Source organism: Anas acuta, chromosome W (genome assembly GCF_963932015.1).
Source record: "Anas acuta chromosome W, bAnaAcu1.1, whole genome shotgun sequence".
In the NCBI taxonomy this organism is placed as follows: Eukaryota; Metazoa; Chordata; class Aves; order Anseriformes; family Anatidae; genus Anas; species Anas acuta.
This window is the reverse complement of record NC_089016.1, coordinates 28,801,331-28,829,107: the sequence shown is the minus strand read 5'-3', so window position 1 is coordinate 28,829,107 and position 27,777 is coordinate 28,801,331. Positions and strand designations below refer to the sequence as shown.

The 27,777-nt window shown below is 48.6% G+C and overlaps 1 protein-coding gene and 1 long non-coding RNA gene across 4 annotated transcripts; one reads left to right on the top strand and one right to left on the bottom strand.

Moving 5' to 3' along the window:
- Window positions 1-63: 63 nt before the first annotated feature.
- RAB27B (RAB27B, member RAS oncogene family) lies at window positions 64-27,722 on the bottom strand. 2 transcript variants are annotated; one of them, XM_068665049.1, is made up of 6 exons: window positions 27,616-27,722; window positions 9,133-9,304; window positions 6,896-6,981; window positions 5,852-5,955; window positions 4,645-4,768; window positions 64-3,937 (listed from the first exon to the last, which is right to left on the bottom strand). In XM_068665049.1, the coding sequence occupies exons 2-6, from the start codon at window positions 9,283-9,285 to the stop codon at window positions 3,748-3,750; spliced, it is 657 nt and encodes a 218-aa protein (XP_068521150.1). In that variant the 5' UTR covers window positions 9,286-9,304; window positions 27,616-27,722; the 3' UTR covers window positions 64-3,747. The 2 variants fall into 2 exon arrangements, with proteins under 2 accessions (XP_068521150.1, XP_068521149.1); XM_068665048.1 differs by lacking the exon at window positions 27,616-27,722 and adding an exon at window positions 14,063-15,120.
- On the top strand, window positions 9,221-16,158 carry LOC137846943 (uncharacterized). 2 transcript variants are annotated; one of them, XR_011090665.1, is made up of 2 exons: window positions 9,221-12,853; window positions 15,556-16,158. It is a non-coding gene; the product is annotated as an uncharacterized lncRNA (long non-coding RNA). The 2 variants fall into 2 exon arrangements; XR_011090664.1 differs by having other exon boundaries at window positions 15,115-16,158.
- Window positions 27,723-27,777: the final 55 nt, after the last annotated feature.

The following is a 27,777-nucleotide window of genomic DNA, read 5'->3' as shown; positions in this document are numbered from 1 at the left end:
CAACTGCAGGTCAGGATTAAAAAAAAAATAACCGCTTTCCCCCCAAAGAGCTGAGCCAGCCGCTTAAAAATGTACTTTTATTGTGAAAATAACAGTGCAGAAACCGGATCACGGGCGTACATTCCTCAGCTGTGTTACACAGACCCACGCACCGGGGGCTCATCCGCCAGCACGGGTTTGAAGCCCCAGGTGCTTTGGTACAAAAAAAAAGTGACAAGAAATTTGTTAAGCAAGCGCCGTGGTCCCAGCGAGGGGCATCTATGCTAAAAACACCGTTTGTGTTCGAGCTATAGTGTCAACCACACTGATGTCACTAGGCGTCACAGGGATCTGCTGGAGACGAACGTAAAACATGCTTACCAGAGCACAAGAGAAGAAAACACCCGGGGAGGAACTGCTACAGGCTCCGTAGTGTTCGTATCTGGACGAGGAAAGGTGCCTCGACGAAGCCAAAGAACAATTCAACGTCCAGAAGTAGGTTGGTAAGACACAAGAGGCTTTTTTTTTTGTAATATACAGTTTGTCCATTAAAGCCCTATTGCACAATGACTTTAGAAAATAAACCCTAAAGTTATGTTTTCACTAGGTAACTGGAAAAGCACAAAGCCAAGAATCATCTCCTCTGTTGCCTTTAACCGGTTTAGACAGAAATAAGAAATTAGAAACAGCTCTGCCCAGCATCTAAGAGCATAATTCTAAGCCAGGTAGCAGCCTCTGGGGGAAAAAAAAACACAAAAACAAGACAATTCATCCAATATAAGGGGTGCACTTCTGGTTTTCTTTGGGGGGGGAGAGGTGTCAGAGTGTTTTGTGTTTAAAGTAAAAGAATTACGCAAGACAGAAAAGCTGTGAAAATTTGGCTCTCTTTAAAGTAGTCTCAAGCCAGGTCTCACAGCAGTCAGGTAAAAAAAAAAAAATACTCATTTTAACATTTTCACATCAGTTACAAGACGTTGATTTTTTTTCCCCCTTCCTTTTCTTTGTGCAATACCAGAGCGTGGTCTGAAACGCCTACAGCATTCGCACACGTAAAAATAGCAGTCACTTGAGGTTATTTTTTTACACCTCCTACTTTTCTAGGGTTATAGTGACGGGAACACAGATTTTAAAATAACAGCTCAATTTTTTTTTTCATTTTGTTTTACGTTTAGGCTGAAAAAAGCCTGGTTCCATCCAGGCCTTGAAATAGATCTAGGAGATAAAAACCTCTTACCTTGAAATAAGCCCAAGGAGTTGCTAGGGAGTAGGTATCAAAAATCACATCAGGTACAACTTTTAATAAAGTTTCCTACAGGATCCAATCCTCTAAAAGGTAAATGGATGTGTGACAACCCTTTACACAGTCAGAAAAAGGAATGCTTAGCCTTCAGAAAACAGTTTAAGGCAATTGTTTTTTTTATAAAGTTACCAAGCCAGCTGCTGCTCTCAGCTCCATCCTTCGCTACATCACAGCCTCCTGAAGCCACTTGCAGCTCCAGGAGCAGCAGCAAATTCCCCATCCGTCCCTTCTGCTTTTAAAAAGAGCATCTTTCAAGCACCCAGCACTGTATTTTAGCTACCTTTCCTCTTTCAAACATCCCAAGAAAGCCACTGAAAGCAAAGGCAATAGAGAGGATGAGAGTTATTTAAGCCCCCTCTGCTGGTTTCCCAGCCTCACGTGGGATGCCTGGCAGGTTTGCAAACGTGCTCAAAAGCAAATCCTCCCAATTCAAACACCTACAAGGAAGTTCTGCGACAGCAGGATTCGAATTCAAGATCTGCTGGGGTGGGGTGAGGCCACATCCAAGCAGAGGGATTAAGTAAAAACTGATTCATTTCCAAGGCCACTGTCCCAGAGCCACTTCTAGGGCACAACAGGGTAAAAGCGAAACGCTTCACCCAAGGGGAGTGCAAAAAGGGTGAAAACAGTGGGGTTTGGCACCTGGGGGGGATACATTCAGGAGTCCAGAGTGCAATGAGAAGAGGCAGAAGCAGTAAATAAAGTGCTGTGCCAACCTGCTGGGCTTTAATCCCTCCACAATAGGCTTCCACCACCGGGATGACTCAGATGTGGCCGTTCTGTGCTGCGGTTCCCATTGTCTCCAGGACATTACGTACAACCTGGGAACTTTCAACACTGCTCTCACTTTCAGTTTGAGCTGCTCCCGCCCCAAGGAGTGGCTCTGAGGCATCCCTGCAGGGCTGCAGCTGCTCAGCAGGGGAAAAAAAGGGAGCAAGAGTCAAATGGAAACGGAGAGGTAACAGGTAATAGACTTACTTAAAACCCTGTCCTATTTTTTTGCAAGGAGGATTAACCTAATAAGCAACAAAGCTGTTGGCAGGCATTTAGGAACATTTACTATGTTCCTCTTTCCTGAGAGCTTCCCTATAAAACCTACCTGCAGCACCTACCAGGAGGAGAAACTTCCATTTCTCTCCCTTTTCCTGTACAGTTTTGATAGCAAAATCCTTTTGGAATAATAGTTTCATTGGCTTCCTTTTTTAAAAAAAAACAACACATAATAATTAGCTTCCTGTATTAGCAAGGAACAAAACTTTTGCTGGAGTCATTTCCCTTTTATTCCTATGTGGATCCCTTGAGGGGATCCCTGAATGATTTTTAAGTAGCTGAAAGCACAATAACCACAAATAGACCTTTAACTGCCAGCTGTATAAAACCCAAACCCTTATCCTATAAAAAAAAGGACGGGAGAAACTCTATGCTGTAACCTGGTTTAGAAAACGATCTCTTTGCTTACAAATATAGTATTTTTCTTTGCTTTGTCCTGTATTTAATCTTTGCTCATGATAAGCAGCGTGATATTTCACTCAAAGTGGTTTTCACCCGTAGAAATCTTTGCGATCCACCCCACTGCTGCAGCACGCCAGCAGAATAACCTCTGCCCACTGCAAGATTCAAAAGATGCTTCCTAAAATATAATTAATTTATATTAATGTTCCCATGCGTTACATTCTCATCTTTACAAACTGTCCCTGCCGTGCCAGAATCCCTCTCAATCCATTATTTTTTCCTGCCATGCTCCAATCCCTGCTTGGATTATTGGCAACATCAGCAATGCTGCACAATTCCCTGATAATTATTGTATTATTTTTTTTTAATTAAATGCCCTTCTTCCTGCCCAAAAGCCCAAAACACACACACACAGACACCACCCCAAGCAGCTTCAGAGCTCTGCACTCTGTTCAAGCAACAAAGTTTTTCTTCAGAGGCCACACACCACTTTTCATCTCTCTATTTTACAAAACACACGCTCCCTGCTGCAGATTAAGAACCATCAAGAAAAAAAAAAATCCGTGGAAAAATGGCACAGACCTAGAAAAGCACCCACCTCCACTTAAATTTCAATATCCAGCTGATGTAGACAATATATTCTTTCCCCTCCCCTTTTTTTTTTAAAATATATATATTTTGGATAGAGCTACTTTCCTCCGTTCAGCATCCCGGCAAGGAAAGACGAGGGGCTGAGGGCACGGGAGCGGGGAAGAGCAGGTGGGAGAATCACTCAGGACGATGACCCCGTACTCGGGAACAACGATTTCAGCGCAAGAGCCTCACCGCAACACAGGTCGGAGCTTTTTCAACCAGTTCTTGGGAGGAAAAAAATAAAATAAAATAAAAAACGCACGATCCCACTAACACGATGGAGCTGCTGTGCACGGCTCGACGGAGCGGGATTGAATTTGGCGGTGGGTCAGCCACGTGCGGGTGCGCTCTTGGCACCGGTCCTCACAGTTTCGGGGCGAGCTTTAGCAGGCACACTTCTTCTCCTCCGGTTTTGCTGAATCCAGCTTCCCCGAGCTTCCCCCGTTGGCCGTGTCGGAGCCCTGCGTCTTGTCCACGCACTGCTCCATCCGTTTCATTATCAAGTCCAGCAGCGTGTCCACGGCCTTCTCCACGTTCTGGCCGGTAGCAGCACTCGTTTCGAAGTAGGGGATGCTACGGCGAAAAGAAAAGGGTTTAGCGGAGGGGCTTTTAAGGCAAAGGAGACTGAACTCTTCATAAAACCCTTGGCACAGCTATCGGTGGTGGGTTTAAAGTTAATGAAAACCGTGTGAGAGGTTTTTGGGTTGTTGGGACTCGATTTTCCTGCTCACCAGAACCCAAACTCCAGCCACGTGTCTGAGCGAAGCCGTGCCTCCTACACGCCACGCTTCCTGCAAATCTGACTCACACCTCGGGTTGTGATCGATCTGCTGCAAATGCGGGCATTTGCCTGTTCGGAAAACGCCCCAAACCTGCGCTCCTTTTCCAGAGGTGAGCACCTACCCAGCTCCAGCACCTCTCTTCTCTTTCCTAGGGCTGCTTCCTACACAAAACCTCTGCCAAAACACAATTTGAAAAACCCACGTAGCCAACAGACACATCGATGTCCACTACTTTAAAGTAACACCTATTTTTTTCCTGTAAAGACAACGCCTGTATCACATCACCGTGATCTAGATGTTTTGTTTTTTGGCTGTTTCTTGCCATTTCCTATTCAAACAGGTTGATCTGAAGGCACGACGAGCTTCACTACAGGCGTGTGATCCTGCACTGTCTGCACACCTCAGAGCATCTCTTCCTTGCAAGTGTCTCCAGCCAGCCATTAGCTGTGCTTCCAACAACTGGACCACTAAATTTGGCTTCTGCCACAACGTGCTTACCCGTATTTGTCCGCCAGATCTTTCGCTTGCCTTTCATTTACCTCCCGCTGGTCGGATAAATCCGCTTTATTACCAATTAACACAATATCTGGGTTCTCACAATACGCATTGGCTTGCAGCTGACCTAGAAGGAAAAATAAACAGGAGGGGTAAGAGCGTGTTGGAAGTGCCTTAGAGACTCAGCCGGCTGCCAAAACACTTCAAAAGGCCTGCGACACAGAAGAAAGTCAGGACTCAACTTGGTAAGCAGTGGAAGATTGTGATGACACCAACCTTTTAGTGGGAGGAATGAATCTCTGAAGAAATTCAGCTAAGTATATAAAATCTGGAGCTGTTTTCACAAAACTGTCTGGATTCTTGCGTTATCCCCACTTCAGCTCCCTGGCTGGAAAGCTACCAGCTGGAAAAGCAGCGGCCTCCATCCTTCCAGGACTCTGAATACCCTCAATTAACAACAAACTTTAAGAATTTAACCTCTCTTTCCCTGTTAGTCAGGTGGTTGTCCTAACAAAAACCAGCTACAGCTGTAGGTAGGTTTTTTTCTGACCCTGTTAAGGGCCAGAATACATTCAGCTGTTCAATTCTCAAGTACTATCTGCTTTCAAACACGAGCTTCAAAGACCAATTTGAATCAAAACCTCAAAGCCAGGAAGGAATCTCGTTCTGTTTTGCTAATACAAATCACACCAGTAAACTAAACAGCGTTTTCCAGGCTCCTTTGTATCATCTCAAACGAGGAGACTGGCCAAAGAAGTGTCAAACGCCAGAAATTTTCAGGAGGCGACAGATTTGTTTGGATTGTGCCAAATCCAAACGAGATTATCGAGTATGTGTTCAGAAGTCTACCATGCAAAAAAATGAAATAAAATAAAGAAGAGCACGCATCTTTCACATCTGATGAAGCTTTCACCCCAAATCAAAGGGCATACCCTGCTCGAGGCAAGTAATTGTGGCCCCAAATTAAGTCCCAACAGGGTGCCAGGCTCCACAGGACCACAACCCACCTCCTACAACTCATCTCATCGCATCTCAAACCTTGATCCGGAGCAGAGGTGCTTTAGAGCACACGGGCTGTGAGTACCTCGCTTTAGACATAAAAACCTCTGAAATTTTTCCAGTTCACAAGCACATAAAGCCTGGAAGCATAAAAAATGCGCAGGGAAGCTTCAAGTCACCCGGTAAACGCCAAGTGTATGTTTCTACTTACTCATCCAATTCCTGACATTTAAGAAGCTCTGTTGACTGGTGAGATCAAACATCAGTAAAAAGCCCATAGCATCTCTGAAAAACGCTGTGGTGAGGCTTCGAAATCTGAAGGAGGAAGAAAAAAAAAAAAAAAAAAAGAAAAAGAGAAAAAGAGAGCACAGCTCTGTTACAAAGTGAGCTCTACGATTCGAGGTCAGCACATTTCTGGCAAAACTGAACCGGGTAAGGAGAAAAAGGTGAAGTAAATGAAAGGTTTTCCAAACCAGCTCTTAAAAAAATCCCAGTCAGAAGAGTCTGCGTGATTTAGAGGATGTACATTCCCCTTGGAAGTCAAAAAAAAATAAATGTGATTTTCATTTTAGCTATGATACATCACGTCAGTCAACACATATTAATCAGTGTGTTAGTAACGGGCCAGGGGAAGCTTATTCGTGAGAAATAAACACTGTCGGTGACTAATGTATCGGCTCCAATTCTGTCTGATTTAACCCAGGACAGAGACGGAGAGGGAGAAGAGCTGGCCTGCAAAGCCATGGGGCTGGATGAAAGCACCGACCACGAAACTACAGCTGTTTGTCACCCAAAGGTCACAGCCAAAAATTAGCCTCAAAACGTTTAACTTTTACTACATAAATGGTGTTTGGGGGTAAGCAGGAGAGATACAACCAAAATTTGGGCTGTTTTCTGCTTTTCACACGGCAGTAACCCCTCCCACACAGTGCTGGCACCGCTTATTTAGAAACCTGAAATCTGTCTCATCCCTACACTCGGCTTCCTCTGCTTCTTCCCTCGTCAACAGATGATAGCAGCAATCGTGCTGAGGGCAACCTCGCACACAAAACCATGAAAGAAGAGGTTTCTTCCATACCAGTCAGCATGGGTAAGGCTTGAACTTAAACTCTCCACCCTAAATAAAGTGTCAGAAAAAGCTTCATTCCTGGAAAATGCCGTTCTTGTCCCGAATTAGGAGGATTTTTGAGATTCTTCACGTGAAGGGACTAACGGTTTACCCAAAAATGTGGAAAAACTCAGACTGGACTCTCACCTTTCCTGTCCAGCGGTGTCCCAAAGCTGGAGGTGCACCTTGAAGGCTTTTCCTGGAGATCCATTTGCTCCTCTGCTATTGTACACCTACCGAGAGAGAGCAATCAGTAAACGCATGACTCTTTTGGCTCGTGGCGCCCAAAGAAAGCACCGTGACCTTTTTTCTGCTCAATTCCTCCTTGAACAAAAGCAACGTGTACACGAACTGTTACAGTAAAAGACAGGAGGAAAAAAAAAAACACACAAATAGGAACCATTTTTGCTCTCCGAGCTTGCTCAGCAGACTCTTCGCAACTTTAAAAGCAGGGAAATGTTGTCCCTGAATTGCCGAGAAGAACCAGCAGATCGACCACACACCACGCTTTGTGAGTTAAATGAGTGAATAAATAAATAAAAATAAATAACTGAAGCATGCTCCTGCAATACCCAGTGCTATAAGCAGGGAATTTCACGGGCTCGTTTTTTTTAATATGACTTCTTTGCAACAGAATTGAACCTTTTGGAGCTCCTTCTTAAAAGACCATCTTATTCAGACGGATTTTCCAGATGTTTTAAAGCTTTTAATTGCACGTAAGTTGTAGTTTCGTCCATCCTTATCAGCGATCTCCCCCCCAAAATGTACGGCAGTGGAAAATTACAGAAGAAATCCGCCCGCAACCCTTAGCAGAAAAGTTCAGCCCCCTGGAAGGAAGCCAGCACCCGTCTTCAAAACACGCTAACGAGCGTCTCGACGAGGCAGGGAACGAGCACGCCGGCGAGCTGCGTGTTCAGACGTCTCCTTGCAATAAAACTGCTTTTCATATTTTCCTCTCGCTCCACCGGGGGAACCCAGCGGTGCGGTGGAGGATCCGGGTTCCCCTGGTTCCCCTCCGACCCGTGCGTCGTGCTTAACCGGTCTGAACTGCTGCTTAGGGCTAATTTAAGATGTAATCCATTTTATTCCACCTCAGGCCTAATGATTAAGTCTCCAGTGCTGCTGATTTACAAGAGTTCCCTACTAATTGCCTGGTTCCCCACGGACCTGAATACACCTAGCGTGTCCCGACCACACCATAAACCCGTGGGCTCCTATGGCTCAAGCAAGGGACTGAAAAATGTGTGATTTACCCCTAAAACCCATACAGGGCAGGAGACGACAAATATATGATTTAGCCCTAAAACCCATATGGGGCCATCTCTTCAGTGGGGCTGGCACGTAGCCTTCACGATGGCACCACCGAACTCAACACCACAGCCACAAATGCTCTCAGCCATAAAAAAAAGTTATTAAAAAAAGTTATTAAAAAGGAAAAGCTGCCCGGGTCTGCCCCTCTCCAGGCTGAAAAGCTCTCCACAAGCAGTGGTTTTCCTGCCCCTTTAGCATCTCGGCATTGTCAAGACTTCCAAGGACTTTTCATGCAAAATCCTTCAAGTATTTAAATTATAAAAAAAAAAATCAGACTTAAAGAGATCTCCATATGTCAACTGGGAAAGTGTTTACGTCTTTTTTTATCAAATAACTAACTAAAATCATCCTCCAGAGCCTAATATCTTGTATTTATCATGGTTTTGCTCTTCAAGCAAGCCGGAACGACTCCTATTAGAAAGTTGCCTTTGTCCCCTATATTTAGCTTGTCTCTGGTATCAGGATGTAGGAGCAGATAGATTAGTCATGTGAAATTAAAACGGAGCAAGCATGCTCTCTTATTCCTGAAACGAGCCCGACTGACGCTACCGAAAGACTCTCAGCTTCTATTTAGGATAAAGAAATGAGTGCATTGCGTTAGGAGCTCCATCAATCCTACAAGGACTGCTGATAACAGAGTCCTTGGGCTCATTTTTCAGCCTTGCTGCTGACGGGGGAGCAGGGAAGCAGCAAGCTCGTTCGCTAGGTTACTGGAAGCGAGTCGAAACTTCTGCATTTCTGAACGTTTCCACCTTTTCTATTTAAATTTTTACTTTTTGGGGCTGGAGTTATTTCTAGGCATGAGCAAGCACACCTCATTCACCAGCACTACAGAAACTCTTGGAAATAAACCACTCACCAGTCCCACATCGGGATAAAGATAATGGTGTTTTTCTCCTTTATCCAGTTCCTAATTATGATTTTTTTAAGCCAAAAGCTAGAGCAGGAAAAGCGTTATCAACATGTTGTGTCCCACAGCAAGAGCAGCAGCGCACATCTACGTCAAATTTGTTCTCAGCAGCAACGAGGACAGATAAAAAGGAAGCTGCTAGCGTTCAGCCGAGGCCACTTACCACTCGTTTTTCCCGAAAATCTATCCCTACTGTCGTGATGAATTTGGGATTGAATTTGTTGTCGGTGTATCTGTAGAGGAAGGTGGTCTTGCCAACCCCGGAGTCTCCAAGGGCCAGGAGTTTGATCAGATAATCGTAGTCTCCATCAGTCATAGTGCTAATTTTTGGGAACCTACGGAAGAAGAAGAAAAAAAAATGTTTAAAAAACCAGAATGACCCTCGATGGAAGACGACTTGCAGAGACTTGCCCTGGGTGACGAGACTTGGAGGGCGGGGGCTGATACCAGCATGAAGTTATCAGGGCTGCGCATTTTTATCTTGATAGAAACGTGGGTTTTTTAGACAGAACTAATTAAAAAGCAGAGTAAGCAATCATCCTGGGGGCACGGGGGATAAAGGCAGGGCTCTCACACATGGTTTTTTCACCGGCACGACCAGAGGCACGCACATCTGCCCCGCTCGGCGAAACCCGCCCCCTAATCAAATGCCGCCGGTACTAATTGGAGTGGAGAAGAAAGCCAACCAGATGGAAAACCCGCAGCGTGGGCTCGGCTCCGCCACAGCCGAGTTGCTTTTTTGACTGCAGGTTGATTTCTTTCCTGCGTGCCAGGAGGGGGGGAAGTGTTTCGGGTTCGGCGATGTCCCGAGGAAACCACAACCAGCTCCCGGTTTCGCCACCGGGACCAGCGGAGCCTGCCTTATCGGGTACTTGCAAAACAAAATGCGTCGGGAAATCACGAGGCAAATTTCCCAGGAAGGGGAAAAAAATCTCCCTCCTCTTTGCCAGGCTGCCTCCCAGCCCAGGCAGAGCTCCCAGAGCTAAATGGATGCCACCAAAAGGATTCCTGGGAGATTTTCACGGCCCCACACCGCACGCACTGAGTTTCCCCAACCTGCTGAGTCAAGCAACATGGTATATATGGGAGGGAAAACCCCATTATTGCACTGACTTTGCCAATTTTTGCTCTGCAGAGGATGGAAAGGGGACGACGTACGCAAGAAACAGGCCTGTAAAATATTTATTCACCTGCTTGAAATGCCCCGACGAGAAAGCTGGAATTATGCGAAACGCCAGCTGGTTTGCATCCTCTTCGCTTGCTCTCCAGGTGATTTAAGCCTCTCGTTTTTTCCACCGTTCTGCTAATCCTGAGCCCAGATGAACACATCCCTTCCATTCAGCTCGTTATGCCGAGATTAATTACCGCGCTGCCAGCGCGGGAGACCCTGGGTCACGCTCCATTCATAAAACCTCCTCCTCCTTTCAGCGCAAGCCCTGAATTTCCATCCGGCTAAAACCGACGTTGTCGAGCGCTTAAATTAGCAAGCAGCGACCTGTTTCGACTGAAATAGAGATCTCACAGCCCGCTTTGACTCCCCTGGATTTCAACAGCTTTCAGGAGAAAAGAGCTGGCGGCGCACCAAGCCGGTGCATTGTGCGAGCCTTCTACCTCTGACAGACACGGAGCCACCCAGAGAGGCAGGAAAAGCTCAGGAGAAATCCATCTGCAAGATGACAAGGGTTTAAAGAAATCCGAGGAAAAAGCTCTCACCTGCCTGCTTTGCTCTGCCTGGCTCTGCCTCTGTCCTGCGCTCCTCAGAGGTCCGAGCACCAACGCGGCACCGTCACCAAAATTAATCCAAGACCTCTCATCTTTTCCCCGATATCTCAGGTTTTCCACCAGGTTAAGCCTGCTTTCTGCCCTGATGGTTAAGGATGATGAAAATCGACCTATTTCTGGTCAGCACGGGAACTTTTCTTTGGGTAATTCATTCAAAGAAACAGAAAAAAAAGGAATTTCAGAAACAGAAAAAAAGGAAATGAGTGGCAGCGCCTGATTTTAACAACGCTTCCCTGCTTTCTTGGCAGACGAGATTCCCATCTCGACCAGAAGCAGCCTCCTCTTTCGTCATTGATCATTTTCTCCCAGCCCTATTTAATGCTCTCTAACTCCGGGGCAAGAGATCGTTTCAAAGCTGGCACTTGCCAGCAGATGCTCCAGCGAGTGTTTTCTCAATGGAGAGCCAAGGCTTCAAATAAATCAGAATAAATCAGCCCAACCTGAAGACATTTTCGTTGTAAGCCTATGGGAGAGGCAAATCTACTCCTCGGACACCACGCTGCAGCTCTGCACCCGATGGGGAATTTGGAAGAAGCAAATTTGGCTCTCACTGCACCCTTGGAGCATCTTGAGCACCATGACCCTCCGGCATCTCCTACCGTGGGGACAAAAGGGTCTCCAAGCACATCTGCCAGCATATTTCAGCCTGGTATCAGCCGAAGCTGCGAATCGTATCCTGTTTTGCTTCCTGACAGCCTCACCCTTTCCTCTGTGGATTTTCCCAGTTCTTTTCTTGAAGTTTCCCAACACGCCAGAGACGGCGCGGCTGCTCCAGGCTGACCGCACGCCGCATCCTTTCTTCCATTCACTCCTAAAAAACTACAAGTACGGTGCTGAACCGAAATCTAAGCTGGTTTTGAAAGAAACATTAATTAATAAATAATGAGGGCTTTATTAATAAGGGCTAAATCCTAATCCCGCCTCAAATACCTACAGCCTGTTCGTCTTGGGGTGGGACAGGATACCCCACGAGACGTCCCCTCGCTGATCAAATCCCCAGCATCCAACTCATCAGACACCGAAAGCCCCTCCAGGGAAGTCTGCAGCATCTTTTGCAAAGCTCCTTTGACAAAAGCCAGCCCTGGCAACCACACGCGTGACTCTCGGGCTGGTTTTTGCCAGATCTCCGCTTAAATTCGGGAGCCCTGATAAGCTGGTGAAGACTCCAAACCTGCTGATTGCATCTTTAACCCCAGAACCCATCCCCAAATCAAACCCATCCTCTTTACAGAAACTTCTGAAATGGAGGAAAATAAAAAGCTTTGCTTTTTATCCTCCTAATTTTAATATAGATCTATTTTTTTTAATAAAACCTTCTAATTTTTCATCCTCTAGAGATGCATCCCCATCCCTGGAGGTTATAAAACACGACTGAGATATTCAGCCAGCCCTGCCCGGCACAGGAGCAGGGATTTTTTGGATAACTGGAAATTAATGGTTTTCATTCCCTGTTGCTGAGGATGGGCTCGGGAAGCTCCTGATGCTCTGAGAGCTCATTTAAACAAGCCATAATTTTACGGGGAGCACTGAAGCGACCTGATTATTACACCAAAGCTTTGGGAATTCAAGGCTGTGGTGCTGCCCCGACCCAAAACGCTGCCACGAGCGGGGTTAGCAGGGGGTTTTATCACCCTCCCCTATGGGAATCCGCAGGTTTTAAAGAGTTAAAAGGAAACAGAGATCCCCAAGCACCTTTTCCACTACGATATTTGAAGATTACATCGGCCAGGCTCAATCAGCCACTGCAGAGAGTTCCTCGGTGCCTGATAAGCCCGCTGCGTTTTCGATCACCGAAGCTGTTTCCCCGCTGCATTTTGTAGGGCTGCACTGCTGAGAGCAGAGAGACTCAAATCCAAGCCTGCCCTGCTCCGCAACAGGCATTGCCTCACCGTGCCGGGTTTCAACACACGGCGTGCGAAACGTGGATTTTCTGGGATCTTCCAGGGTACCTTCGCTCGCAGGAAAATCGGCTCCGAGGTTGGAGGCTGCGATGCGTGAGCAGGGAGGAGAACCAGCAGCCAGCAGCCTGCAGAAAAAGCAGCTGTGCAGCTTGCTCGAGTGCAAATCTGGACTTTTGGCCAGCTGGACTCGCAGGTGTCTCGGTAAGCAGCACCCAACTGCGTTTTGTGGCACCTTCCCAAGGGAAATATATTTTTCCAGGTGTTATCAGGCCACTTTCTGAAGTGCATTTCGGCACTGACTGGGCTGTGCGAGCCGTGGCAATTCCTGGGCACGCTTTAAGGGAGCCCTCCTGCCCCGCGGTGCTGTTCCTCCCGAGGCACCAACCAGCCCCGTGCCGTGAGAGCCGTCGCTTTCCTCTGCAGCTCTCCAAACCTCCCCGGCACCAGCTTTGGGCTCAGCTCTCCAACGCCGCCTTCCTGCGCCTTCCCTCGTCCGTCACACCCCGTCCTGAGAACCTCACAGACCACTGAAACCCACCAGGTTTGTTGAGGAGGGTTTCTCGGTGTTCCTCCTGTGCCGGATTAAGGGCTGGGATGCGGAGGCACGCTCGCTTTCACCGGAGGGGATTCGCACGCCTCCAGCTCTTGGCCTTTTCCCCACCTATAGCCTGCAAGCGTGCGATCCCTTTCACCTCCAGCACCCTCCTCCACCCCCAACCCGTATCTTAGGCTTACTTTTAGGGCTGTTTAGCCAGAGTTTGGAGACGAGCAATTTCCCTGCTGCTCCCACAGCCGCTTCAGGTGAACCCCACAGGAGCCAGGCTCCCAAACCCATGGGTTACCCCTTTGGGGTGTGCCAAGACCCCGGTACCCACGAGCCAGGCGGGTTTCCAACCCCCAAGGCTATTCCGTGCGTGTCTGCACAGATCTTTTTCTATGCTTCAGCTCCTATTTTTATGCCCTCATCCCCGCAGCACGGCGGCGGAGGTGCGGGTGCTGGCAGCCACGCAGGAGCTATTTCGGGGCAACGTGGGGCACGAGGGCGCGACGAAGCTGCTGTGGGCACCCCAAAAATCATGAAGCGAGGGGAGAAACCCCCAGATGCTGGCGGGGACAAACCCCAGGGGCTGGCGGGTGAGCATCTCACAGACCCTGGGGGGGGTGTGGGAGCCCTCAGCCCCCCACCAGGGACAGGGATGGGGTCGGGGACCGGGTTTGGGACCACCCCCCCATCCCCATCCCCATCCCCATCCCCATGGCGCAGCGCAAGGCCGTGCCGGCGGCCGCCCGGGCTCCATCTCAGCTCCCCAACCGCGATGTCGGGGACCCAAAACGAGGACCCGGGGGGGGTCCCGGTGCTGCCCAGCCGCCCCCCGACCCGCTCCCCCCCCCCCACCCACCGGCACCGACCTGCTGCGGGGAGCGGCTCGCCGCCTGCGCTGCTTCCTGCTGGCGGCGGCGGAGGGGCCGGGCGCCGAGCGCCTCCCTCTGCGGGGCTGGAGCCGGGGAGGCGCTGCCGGGGCCTCCCCCGAGCTTTAGGGCTCAGCCCCGGCCGGCCCCACTCGCCCGGGGGCTCGGGAGGGGGTTTTCTCCTCGCCCCCGTGCGCCCCGGTTGCGCGCTCCGGCGCAGAGCGCCGGGCACCGCTCGGTGCCTCGCTGCTCATCCCCCCTCTGAGCCCTGATTGAGAAAATTAAAGGGCTTCACCCCACCCCCTCGGGCTTTAGTCCTCGCCCCTATTCCCCAAAACCTGCTGCTCAGGCTGTGCTTCCAGCCCCGAGCTGCGGGAGCCCATCGGGTGCTAACCCCATGGCCCCACGCTCCTAAGAAACGGCGCTTGGGAACTCGAGTGCTGCTCCTTCCGAAGCATTTTCACGCAGCAAGGATAGAAATAAATAATTTCAGCGAGCTGACAGCCAAACAGCAGGGTTATCATCAGCCCTGCTGCGGGCTTGGGGCTACTGGCGCATGGCAAGGCCCCAAGGGGTTTCCTTGGGGCTGGACACCCACCTGCCCCAAAGACACCGGTGCCCACTACGAGCATATTTTAGCTCTCAAATATCTGCCTTAAAAACAGAAATGCAACAGGTGGGAGAGGCAAACAGGTCTCCCAGCCGGGCTCATCAGCTTCACAGTGCGGCCACCAGCGATGCTCCTGGTGCCCATCCCAATAATCCACAGCCTGGGTGCTGCCCCCATGGGCAGAGCCACGCAGGAGCTCCCCCGGGAGGAAAATCCCCCTTTAAAACCCTGGCAGGGCTGAGATAAATCTTGTTCCAGGGAGGTAGGGGATTTCTACTGGGTTCAACGTCCTCCAGAAGCGGTGGTGCTGCTCTTCGGAAGGGCACGTGCTGTGATACAGACCAAAAAATTCTTGGAAACTGGAATTTGAGGTTCTCATCCTGCTCAGATGCATAGGGATGCTCCGCCGTTATCTTTCTATTCTGAATTTTTATATTTTCAGAGGTTGTTGGAGAACCTGGGTGGCTGCCTGTAACCTTTTGTGATGCCACGAGGATGTTCCAGCTGCACCCCGGACCAGTTTCCAGCACTCGCAGCCGCTCCCAAATCTCTTTAAATGGTTGCTGCCATTTGCTGGGATTTGCAACTGGCAACATTTCCAAAATAGCGCTGTGAGTACCAAGAAAAAAAAAGAGGTTTTCTGAGCAGCTTTGTTCTCTGGGCTCGATAGCTAACAAATAACCCATCTTATCGATGGCACGGACAGAAAGTGCTGGCCAGCACTTTCTCGAGGCCTCGCATCGCCCCCACGCCTGGCCTGCGATCAGCGGCAGCTCGCTTTATGTCACTGGAAACATTTTGCTGTGACAGGAGGTTTCAGACAGAAGCATTTCACCAAAACACTAAATATTTCTAAATAGGTTTTCTCTTTATCTCCCCCTAGGCTGCTAAATGGCAAGCCAAAGGATTTTTGGTCGCGTTTCTCTTGGGTTCCTGAAATTAAAGGCGTCTTACTCAGTAACCTCAGCTTCCTGCTGGTTCTTCTAACAATTAAAACTCAGCACGGCTCGCAAGGACAGGAAACGTGCCTCGATTCTGCTCTTCCTAGATAGAGAAATGTCATGTGAAACAGCAGCTTTGAGATCGTCGAATAAACCCGACCAAATTAATACCGAAGCGGTGGCATTTCCCGAACCAACCTCTTCTGAAAGAGGGCTGGGGCTCCTTTGGAAACAGCAGCAGGATGTGGTCTGGAGGCTCGCCGTGACAAGCGTGTTTGCCTTCGCTGCTGTATTACACCACAAAGAAAGCAAATATTTTAGCTCACCTGTTCTCCCTGTGCCCACGGAGGGAGCGAGCAGCAGCCCTGCATAGCCTCCGTGTGCTCCAGGAATAAGGAAAAGGCTGCAGCCAACTCTCTCTCTCTCCCCCCCCATTTTTTCTTTAATTATCCCACAAAGTTATTCCTCATTCAAATTTTTTCTTCAAGGCCTGCACTGCTTTGGGGAAAAAAATAAATGTAATAAAATCATTTTAACTAACAAAACCGGTGCATGCCTTGAAGTAGGGCTGTCTGAAACCAGTTCTTGCGGCTCAGCTGTGGTTTTTCACAGAGTAGCAGCAGCATTTTTCCTTTTGCTAATGCAAGCTCCATTCGTGTACGCTCGACCTAATTAAGCTGCTACGAACTTCTCACGCCAATGCCCTCAGCCTGATTTATCCTCGCTCAGCCCCCTCGCATGGGGCTGTAAGGACGGAGGCCCTGGGACACCAGAGGTGTCCTGTCCGTTTTTAAAACGCCTTTTTAATTACAACGGAGAACCGAGATACACGACCGAGGCGAATCTGGAGCAAAGAGTTGACTTAACAGCACAAAGGCACCAAGTTAATTAGATAAGGCACACACTACAGATTTATTTAATGACTAAGTCCTGCATATCCTGCTTCCTCCCCCATCGCCCTGCCACCCACGTCCCCTCCCGGTCCCCGCCTCTGACTCCTCCAAGCCCCTCTGAACTCAAATATTTTACCCTAACCACACATTTAATCCCCTAGATCCACTTGCTGAAAGTATAAATCAGCAGGATATGCTCCTATTTTCCGTCCCCTGAATATGTGGCCAGGGATTAATTAGTTCAGAGTAAGAGGAAAGAGCAAGGCTGGTCAGAAATCCCCTTCTGCTTGAAGTGGTGTTAGAAAGAAAAGTCCTAAGTATTTTATTTTTTTTATTATTAATATATTTATATATTTTGCTACAAAGGTTTTGGATTAAGATTCATTTTTCACCTAGAAAGTCGCCCCGTATTTTTTTCAGACCCAGAGCATTTTTATTTTCCCATAGCCTTATTAAGGCCAGCAGGTGAACACTGGGATTTCTGCCAACCTGCAATGGACTCAATCTGCATCACTTTTTTTAAAAAATCAGATTTTTAACTTTAAAATGCATGCATTAATTCCTCATGTAACAATATTCTAAATATTTCATATATTTTTAATATATTCATGTCTCATTTACAAACAAGCCAAGATCGCTTTGATGTTGCAAACGCCAGGTATCAGCACCTAAATAATTCTGCATCTGCACTGATGTATTGGTGCTGAGAAAAGCCATAAAATAACACGGCTTGTGCTGGATTTCCTCAGGTCTTGGACCCAAATTTCACCTTCCACTTGCTGCAGAAGCAGCAATTGCTACGTGCTGACCAGTCCGAGGTGCCTCGTGTTCCTTTCCAGTACCCGGGGCAGTTGAGATAAGGGAAAAAGGCTCTGAGCTGGACAGAACTGCCTCGTTATCATTATCATTAACTTCGTTTGCACTGATTTATAACAGCTGTATGATCGTACACTGTCACATACAAACTTTCTTCACACCAAAAGCTCCCCTCCCCTCGTTACATGCAGCACGGAGAGGGTTGGAGAGCTCCGAATTAAATTAATCTCTAAAAAAAACCCAGCAGCTGAGTGCTGCTTAATGCACTGAGCAAATCTAATTTGCCAGGCACTGCAAAATAGTGCTGAGAAAGAGGACTGAGTGGTTTTTTTTTGGGTGTAAAAACCCAATCCCCTCCAGCCTGCAAATATCATCGCTGGTGTTCCCTCTGCGTCGCCGCACGGAGCACGCAGAGGCTCGTAGCCTACAACAAGAGCAGCGGGGACTTCTACCTGTGCTGCTGCCTCGTGAAATCCATTTTCTAACCCTTCAGCAGCTGTCCCAACCTTTTATTAGTGATTATTTCCCCTCGCTGTGTTCTTTTCTTTCTGTTTTCTACCTGCAGCTTTCGTGCCCCTGCGTTCACGCTGCCGGCGCCTGGAGCACACGCAGCATTCAGGGCTCGTGGCACAGCCCAAGCCTCCTCCGTGAGGACTTTCAGCTGCAGACACACAATTTTTTTTTTCTCATTTCTGATGTCCTCAGATCAGCACGTGCTGGTTTTTAACCCGTAGACACTTCTTTTTGTCGCTCCTCTGCTTAGGGGACCTAATTCTCAGCGTTGCGCTGTATGTGTGCCTCAAATCCCTTTCGAAGGGACCACCAGTGAGGAGCTCCTCTGTAATTTTGGGGGGTATTCTTTGGGATTTGGGAAAATTTTATGACTTGGGACCCCAGCCTCAAGGTGATCAGACTTTCCTGCATCCTACATCCTCGGTGCAGCTCTGCGCTGGTTTTCCATCTGCAAATTCGGTGAAGGTTTCAGGGAGCTAATGCACGGTGCTGGGATGTGATTTGGGTTTCCTCACCGCAAATCAGCCTAAATAACAGCCTACATATTACCATCATACAGTTACATGCTACTAATATTAAAATCATCTCGTCTAAACCGGGGGTAATAGGGCGAGGATGCAAACAGGGCTGGGTGTTTGCATCCAGGAGAATACGGGAGCTAATTAAATTAAAGGCTGTGTAATAGGGAACCTACATAATAGCGCTGCCTAAACGAAGAAGTGATCGTCTCAAACCAAGTTTTCCAGTTCCACCGCCCGGCCCCGTTGCTATTCATCTGCTTCCAGGTGCTGGAGATGAAAGTTGGCTTTGTTTCGGTGTTCAGCAGGTCGTCTGTAGCCTGCTGAACCATCTGAATTATTTTTAAGTGTCGTATTTGTGAGAACGAGGGATTGAACTGCACCGAAACGCAACAGGTTTCACGCCGACTCGGCCTTACCGACGCTTTCCCAGGGATCTGCTCCTCCTCGTTCCCATGAAAAAACAGGGATGTGCTTCGGGTTTTGCATTCGTGGCTCCTCCTCGTAACCTAAACTTGGCAGTTTGTGCACAATTATGGGCTGTTTCCAGCACAATTGTCTTATTTTACCTGTTTTTACGCACGCACACCCAAATAACTTCACAGCCCCAGCACGAAGAGCGGCCTGATGGCACGCTGGTGCTGACCCCAAAGCAGGTAACTTCTAAAAGACATCAATTTGTAGCCCAGCTTTAAATGGAGGAGCCTTTCATTGGCACGGAGGAAACGAAGAGCAGTTCAGCACGCAGCAAAAAGCCAGATGCAACAGCCTGAGCAGCAGAAAACTCAGTGATTGATCTCCAAACCAAAGGCGCATTCGTTATCCAGAAATATAAGCATCTGTTTGCAGCATAAGTAATTCCTCCCTCCCACCCGAGTGCCAAGCGGGTGCCCACGGAGCAGGATGGATGGCCCCAGACAGATCCCTTTATTGCTTTCCCCCAGTTTCTGTCTGGGAAGCGCCGGGGAGGAAGTTATTAGGGAAAAAGCGCTTGAAAACAGAGCCCGATCGGAGCAATCCCATAAGATAAATGAGCATTTCGCTACCATTTCGCTTTCTGACACGCAGCGTGTCTGCCTACGTTACCCCAGACAATCATTTTACCCATCCGACCCCCTCTTATCAATTTGCCAGGATGAGAAAAGTTTATTTGCCGTCTGTCATCCCGCTCACTTCTCCCACGGGAACCCAAACCAGGGCCAAAGTCCCCGTTGTAGGGCTCCCCCCACTCTCCTGCAGTGGGAAATGGGTGAAAAAAACATAGGGGCACAGATAAAGGGTGGTGGAGCCATACCCAAAGGTTCCCATTCATCAATAAGGCCCTAGGGATGGTCCTTCCCATCCTCTGTATGGGAACAGAGCCCGGGAGAGCTCCGTAACCAGCACTGAGCACTTCTAAAAATCCTCTGCTTCGGCACGGGGAGGTGACCGAGGGGCTTTTCAGTGGTGGTCTGCTCCCGGGTCAGATGGAATTAGTAAAATAACCGCTATTAACGGAGCCACGCTGCAAAACCCTGCGTAAAACCCCAGGCTTTTTGGGGAAAATGTTGCCTTAGCAACAAATTACCAGCCTGCTCGCGCCCAGGAGGAGGCTGCTGCTGTGTTTACACGCAGGTTACCCTCGCTGGGCCACAAACACCGAGCCTGAGCTCCCCCGAAATGCATACCCCAATTATTTTGGCCACCACGCACAGCTTGGCGTGACCCCAGCCCCCTGCAGGAGGTTCTGGTGATGGTGACCGGTCCCAGATCAGCCTGAAAAAGGGGCGCAGAGCCCCCAAAATATCCAGGAACCAGGGCTGCATTTCCCGGGCACATTTTGAAACTTGGTTAAGTGCCAAATCCCAGGGGTTGTGCTAAAATAAAAGGCTAATGATAAATTTAGCGATGATGGTCTGAGAAAGAGAGGTTTCAGAACGGTCTCCCCCATTTCTTCATTTAAATTAAGTTCAAACACTACTAAAAAGCAACCTCGTGGAGATCCACCCGCACTGAATTTGGTGGCTTGAGTTCCAAATAAACCCAGTCATCCTCCTCGACTGACTTTAATTCCTCTGAATTAATGAGCTTTATCCATTTTTAGCCCTTACAGCGGAGTTTTGTCCCCAAACGAGCGGTTTCCTGAGTAACGTTTACATTCATGAACATAACTCACAGATGGGCGTCAAACAAAATGCATTAAACCCCCAAAAAACACCCGACAGCCTCATGGTGCTTGCTGATAGTGAGGATTTACCTGCTTATTAAATGGTTTCTTATCAAATTATTGGCACCGCAGCAGCATCGCAGAAGGGTTTGGGGCAGAAGGGACCCTAAAGCCCACCCAGGTCCAACCCCATCCCGCCAGAGCGGGTTCCCAAACCCCATCCAGCCTCTGCCCCATCTTCTATTGCCCCCTGCTGGGTATCTCTGTGCTCGTAGGGCTGAGGCTGGTTCAATATCCAGAGACATTTTAAGGAAAAAAAGCCTAGTTCTTCACGCTCAAGTGACTTCAGGATCTGGGACTTCAAGTAACTTCAGAGATCCGTGCCAAAATCCGGATTTGGGATCACATTTGATGGGGAGAGACGTGCAAACAGACCCAAAGGGCACGCTCCTCCAATGATCCCTGTCAAAAGGTCCCCAGCACCCCTCAGCCCACCACCCTATTTCCCCAACACCCATTCCTCTGTGTCTCATGAAGCAGAGCATCTCCTACGTAAGAAAACCCCATTTAAAATCACCTTCCATAGGGCAGAACAGAAGCACGGGTTAAACACCGTGCGGCGATGAATCGATTTTTTTTTCCCCCCTCAGATGAGAAACTTCATATTAATCCGAGCTGATCAAATCATATCAAAGCATTCCTTCAGGAAGCAAAACACGCTTCGCAGAGATGCGGCTGAAGCTCAGATTTTCTGCCGCCTTCTGCTGTTTTTCCAAGCTCTGAGCAATAATTTATTGTGACTATATAAAACAGCGAAGCCAGCTCACGCAGCATCGCCCCGTTCCTAAGCTCTCACATCTCCCAGCATGGTTGGGACCATGTAGGGCTCACCCTGCTGCATGGGGCTGCTGCCAGAGCTCAGCAGGGACCAGATGTGGGTCCCTGCAGCTCCTCGATAGCCCCCTGCACTTGGCCACCAGCCTGCTGGCACAGCTTGCCACTCACCTGCGGCTCGCCAGCAGCTTCGGAGCCCTCCTGGCATCCATCCCGAGGCACCACCTTGCTCTTCAGCACCAAGATCCCCCGCTAGCCCTCTGCATCACGCCAAAATAGTCCTGATTTATAGCCAAACACCTTTACCCAGTAAATCAGGGGGCTACATGGCAGCGTGCCCTCCCAAACTGCCCTCCTTTCCCCGTGCCGAGGCTGACAGCATCACCCAGCCAAAGGATCCCTTTAATTAGCCCCTGCACAAGGACGGCACGTGACATCTCTTAGGGACTTTCTGACATTTCTTGAGGATTAGCAGCGCCTTAATTATTTAACGCCTGCCATTTACTCCCTGCCCTACATCGCCTGAGTCAATTAAAACACAGCAAAATGCCAGCAAGGGCATTTCAAACCGCTCCTGCATGTCGGGTCCCAAAGGATGATCACAGAAAAGCTTCCAGAGGCAACCAAGGGCACAAACCCAAGGCCATGCCTGGCCACAGAAGGGGCCCCAGGACCCATACTTAAAGTAAAGGGCCCCAATTTCCACCCAGGTTTGCAGGATGCAGCCCATATTACGGCAGCAACCATCGCCTCTGGCTGGGTTTGGGCAGGTTTTGGTGGCCAGGAGGACAAATGTCCATAGCCCTAAGGATATTCTGAAGTAATGCACCCAAAAGAAATCACTCGCCCACCTTTGTGGCTCTCTAGCCATCAATATGTGGGGGGGAAAAAAAAGATTGGGCACAATGCTATGGTGTTGGTAACCGCAAGGAGAGAAATGTTACTCTGAGAAACGTTAACATTTTTTACATTTTTTCCTCCTCTGGTGCGAGGACATTCATTTATATTGTTTATTTCAACCCCAGGGCAGAGGGATGCTGAATGGTCCCTCGGAATATGGGGGCTGAACGCTGGCTGTGGGGTCCCAGCTCCCATTTTCAGCCCCGTTCCCTGTGAGGAACCCGCAGCCTGCACACAACCCCGCTCGTTTCCTGCTCTGCCAAGATGTGAAGCGCCTTCCCCGCGCTAGGGCAAACACAGATTGCTCCTCAAAGTTGCTCTTATCTCGCTGTGACTGGCTTTTTTTCAGGAAAAAAAAATAATGCAGGACCCGATCCAAAGCTCGAAAGCAGCATTTACAGCCTGCTCAATGAGAGAGGAGCCCACAATCCTGCTTCCCTCCCCTTTCTGCTGCTGCATGTAAAGGATTTGTGGCAGAACGAGGGCTCCAGGCAGTGTTGTGACCCCAAAGGTTGTGCCTTGTGGGTGCTGGAAGGGCCACAAGGGCTCAGCAGAGCATTTTGCCTGCAGCTTCCCCCACAGCCATCGCCACCTCCCCTAAACCAGCCAAGCCTGGCGCAGAGCTCCATCAGCTCCAGGCCTCAGTCTCCCAAACAACTAAAAATACAAATTTTCCACAAAAATGAGAATCTGGGCCTGGGAAGTGATGAGGAAAAAAACAACAGGTGCACAGTTTATCAATAATTAGTCGAGAAAAGCCTTCACCCTGTAGGTTTTGGGCCCTGTCCCTCAGGCCCTGCAGCAGGGCCACAGCACCAGCCCCTGAGGGCCCGGAGGCTCCTCGTGGGTGGCAGTGGCAATTAACGTCCAGCTAATTAGCAGCATAAAAAAGAGGCACAAAGAAACTGCTACATCCAGTTTCAAACCCTGCATGGACGCGATCAAAGAGAGGGTTTGGACGGATGAATGCCGTGTGCTATTTTAGGCCGTGCGGCTTCAAGCGCTGCTCTCCTCCAGCCACATCAAAGGCGCCGTGAGCTGCTTGCAGGCGAAACCACAGCCAGTGCCTCTTGTCAGGTGGTGGATTCTTGTCCCGAGTTCCCCCACACAACACGGACAATGGATGCTGTAAAAAGCTGGACGAAAAAAAAGAATCTGGTGTCTAATACGTCTTTGCTGTACACCTAGGGGATACGTGGCGGCACGCGGCGTCTGCTGCTCGTTTTCTCAATCTGCCCCTCCAGGGAGCTTTATGGTTAGTTTTATGCCTGCTGAGAGCAAAAAGGTGGGGAGAGGAGGGAGAAAGGGAAATTCAGCCAATTCAACAGCGATCAGCAGCAAAATTACTTTCTTTTGTGCACTGCAATGTGAGCTCAGCTGAGGAGGAGAATGGAGAGCAGCTGAGGATAACTCGCAGCACTTGGGACTGATAGACAAATTAATGGAAAAATGGGCTTTGTAAAGCAGTTTGATCCTCAGAAGGGACCTCGTTCACCACGCTGAACAGGGAACGAGTTGCCCAGGCTGTGTGCTGGATGAGGTCAAAGCAGCACCCATCCAAACACTCCCTGCAGCTGCACAGAGCTCACAGCCCGGAATAATGCTGGAGTGCAGGGCTCTGCACAGGGGCATGACAAAGCTGGTTTGGGCAAAAAAACACACCCCTCACAGAGAAAGCCCAGTCCCTGGTGTCCTCCCCTGCTCTGTAATTCTCTCATCATTCACAAAACTAAGCCATTATCCTCAAAACAAGAATCCCCTCTTTGAAACCCTCCCCCGTGCCATCTCTCCCAGAGGTTTGGACAGAGCCAGGAGTACAAAAACAATAACTTCAGCAAATAAACATCAAACCTAAAGGCATTAAATATTGAATATTTTGATATATATTTTTTAAGACCAATCTCTGAATTCAATTCATCAGCAAGGAAAGGCCAAACTCGTGGGACCAAGAGACTGAAGAGGATTTTGCATTATTACATCCCCACAGCACCAGGGAAATCATTTTGATCTCATCGTACCCTCTCTGCACAAGGTATTGTCTCATGAATTTTTATTACCAAGTAGCACACTGTAATCTGAATTTTACCTTGCCATTAAATTAAGTCCTGTGGAAACTCATTCACTGTGTTTAATCGGGGGTTAAAGTATATCAGAAAAGCCATAAGTTCTCCAGTCTGTTTGTCCCAATCCCAGTGACTTTCTGCTTTCCTAATTGTAGGAATTATATACTTGTGTTGGAACTAAATACAAACAAAAAAAAGGTGTAAATACTGATGGTGTCCAGGAGAACGAGCCAATTGGATTTACTGTATACAGTCAAAATATTTCAGTGCATTTATAATAAAAGGAAAAAAACAACTCCAAAGAAAGATTTTGCCATAGAAACTGATGCGTTAGTAAAAAGTAAATTATTGTAAGGTCTTTTCTAGCAGGCAGACAATTGGGTTGTCCCTGCAGCAAGCTCCCTTTCCCAAAATACAGGCAATAATGTATTTGTGGAGAAATTTACTATTTCACCATTTTCTTTGATCTAGAGTGAATAAACCCCCTGAACTTTCAACTTGCCTACCGCAGAGATGGGCTAATTTCAACATCCTTCCTTAGTAGCGGCATTTCTGTGATGTACGCTCACATGGGTATCCACAGGCAGGTTTTTCCTCGTATTTGGGTGCTGTTGCCACCCCCGGGGCTCCTGCCCTTGACTCACCCTTCCTGGAGGGGTGGAAGTGCCAGAAGGGGAAGGGGAAAAGGTTTGGGGCCACCCCAGCAGCACACCCCCTGCCAGCACCCCAGGGTCATGCAGTGGGTGACACCAAAGATGATCTCACCTAGAACAAGCTCAGTGTGGGTTTTATGATGGCCCTCTGTCAGGATTTCAGCCGAGAAGAAAACATTGACACCAAATCCAGATGTTTTACACACATCCTTAAAAGAAACACCACGAGGAGGGTGCAGGAAGTTATTAAACCATCACGTATCGAGGCCTCTTGAGATCCCACCAGGCTGCCAAGGCATTTTAGCTGGTGGGATCTCAACAGAAACGTTGCAGACATTTGGATGTGTTTGTGTTTGACCATGGGCTGCAGAAACACCATTGCACCCATGGCTGTAAAACCCAGCCAGCCCCAGCAGGATGGCTCAGGAGGAAGATAGAAGGAGAGGGGATTTCCCCAAAAGGGGTAGCCCGGATGCCAAATCCTCCATACCCCTGCCCCGTGCTGGCTCAGCGGATGTCCCAGCCATGCCAGGGACTGCTGTCACCTCCGGCAGCACCGCACCCTCCACCGGGGAGGTCTAAAGCCAGTCAGAAAACCTCAAAAAGAAAGCAGATTGAGGAAGGGGGGTTGCGTTTGGGGAAACTGGAAGGGAACCCAGCTGCCCTGGGCTGTGTTTTGTGCACGGGGCAGAGCAGACAGCCCTGAAATAAGGATGTGAATCAGGCTTCTGCTGGGAGCCCAGCGCCACAAGGCCCTGAGTCAGGGAATCGGTGTTGTCACCTCCTGGCAGATTTTAAGCTTTCGTATCAAGGGCAGAAATAGCTGGACAGTGCAGTCCTGCTGTCCCAACCCTGCCCTGGTCTCCAGCTCTTGAGAGCATCCTCAGGCTGCCCATGCCTCCGTATATCACATCAGTTGTCCCCAGTGCAAGGCTCTCCCCGTCATGTCCAAACCACAGCACCTCTTCTCTGCACAAAAGGGCTTCCCTGGACCCTGCCCTTTGGATTTCATAGCGCTGACACCAGGTTACCACATGATGATTTGTCTGAAGTGAGCCACAGGATGACTTACTCCGCATGAATTTCACTCACACAACACCAACCACTCAAGTGTCACACCCATTGTGTGCTTCTGATTATAACCACCCCAACAGGACAAAACCTATTCTATTTCACGTCCCTAGCTAATTTCTAGACAAGAAATATTTGCCATAATTCATATTTCTTCTGACAAAGCACATCACAGGTGGTTAGCTGCATTTCAAGCCCATCTCTACCACGTCGATTCAAGAACCTCTCACTGACAGGACTTGGAAATATTTTTGAACAACATCTAGCCTATTGTCCTCTGGGTAAATAGGATAAAGATTTGGAAGAGATGGAGAGTTTTGAGGCAAGTCTCATATTTAGGAACCAGACCTCATGGCCTTTTGGTTAAATCATCTCAGGCCTGTAGTATTTGGGGGGAATCTAGATAATTTGCTAGTCAAAGAGAAAGCAGAAGAGGAGAGGATATCCTGTCACCCACTGAATACATCACTCTATCCCAGCATTACCTGCAGAGCTGTGATATTAACAGCCAGGAATGATAACGAGAATGATGGAGCTGGCCAACACTCCACAATGTCCCTGGTTTAGGCAGATTAACACAAAACGGGGATCTGACACTTCTGCTTTGACCATTTCTTTGGATTCCGTCTCCAATAGGAAAGACAAGAAGCGTAAGTTAACATTGCATTGACTCCACCATAGCCGGCTGAAAAATGGTTTGATGGCAACCAAAGACTGATCAAAAGAAACTATGGAGACAGCAGTTGAATTATGAGTATTTGTAAAAATCAATAAATAATTAAAACCAGTCCATCAGTAAGACAACTGGTGAAGTTAGTCCACCCGCATACACGCTTACAGAGAAATCCACTTCATCGTGCTGGAGGACTGGTCTACAATTAGCAGACCAAAACTTAATCAGAATTGAAAATAAGGCTGAAAACACGCTAATTATTTAGTAAAACAAACAAAATTGTAGCATTCCTCAATGCTAGCCTGCCTACAAAGCACAAGGGCACCGCTACAGCAGCTGACTGGGCAGTAATCACCACCCGAAAACGCATTTCACAGGCTGTTAACGTGATAGATTTGGACATGCAAAGCAATGATCGTTTCATTACGGCATGATAAACGACCACCATGCATTTCCCTTCGTGGTCCTTCCAAGAGATTCTCCAGAGAGCACTCACGGCACTGCTGAGCGTGGCGTTTCGAGCAGGCTGGCTCGAAAATAAGGGAGATGGAGTAGGAGGTTCCCATCCAAAGAGTATTTTAAGGAGCAGCTTAAACACAACGTGGAATAACACCAACAGGCAAGCCAAACCACTCCAACAAGAGGTCAAAGCCAGCCCAAGGAGCATGTAGGTGAAGAGACAGACAGAAACCAGGCACTGAAATAATTAGTGGGTGCCTGTAAGCAGCATCCAAAGGCCACACGTTGGGACTACAGGGCTTGTATGGGCAGAAGACACCACAGAATCATGATAAGAGACCTCAGCTTTCAGCCCATTGTTATCAGCACAGCAAAGGAAGACAACAACAGCAGGACAAGAGCCACATCCCTGTTCCTTATCCAGTTCCACTTCCCCATCTGCCAAGCAGAGCATCTCCCCTACCTGCTGAGGGCATGAAGAACGTCCTGAGGAGCAACTCCATAAAGAAAGAAGCATCCAGCATCTAAACCTTCTTCCTTTCAGCTGAATTGCTTTAAACCAGAGCCCTGGGCAGGTTGATTGGTGGCACCTGAGTGACATTTTTCGTAATGAGCAGAGCCTGTT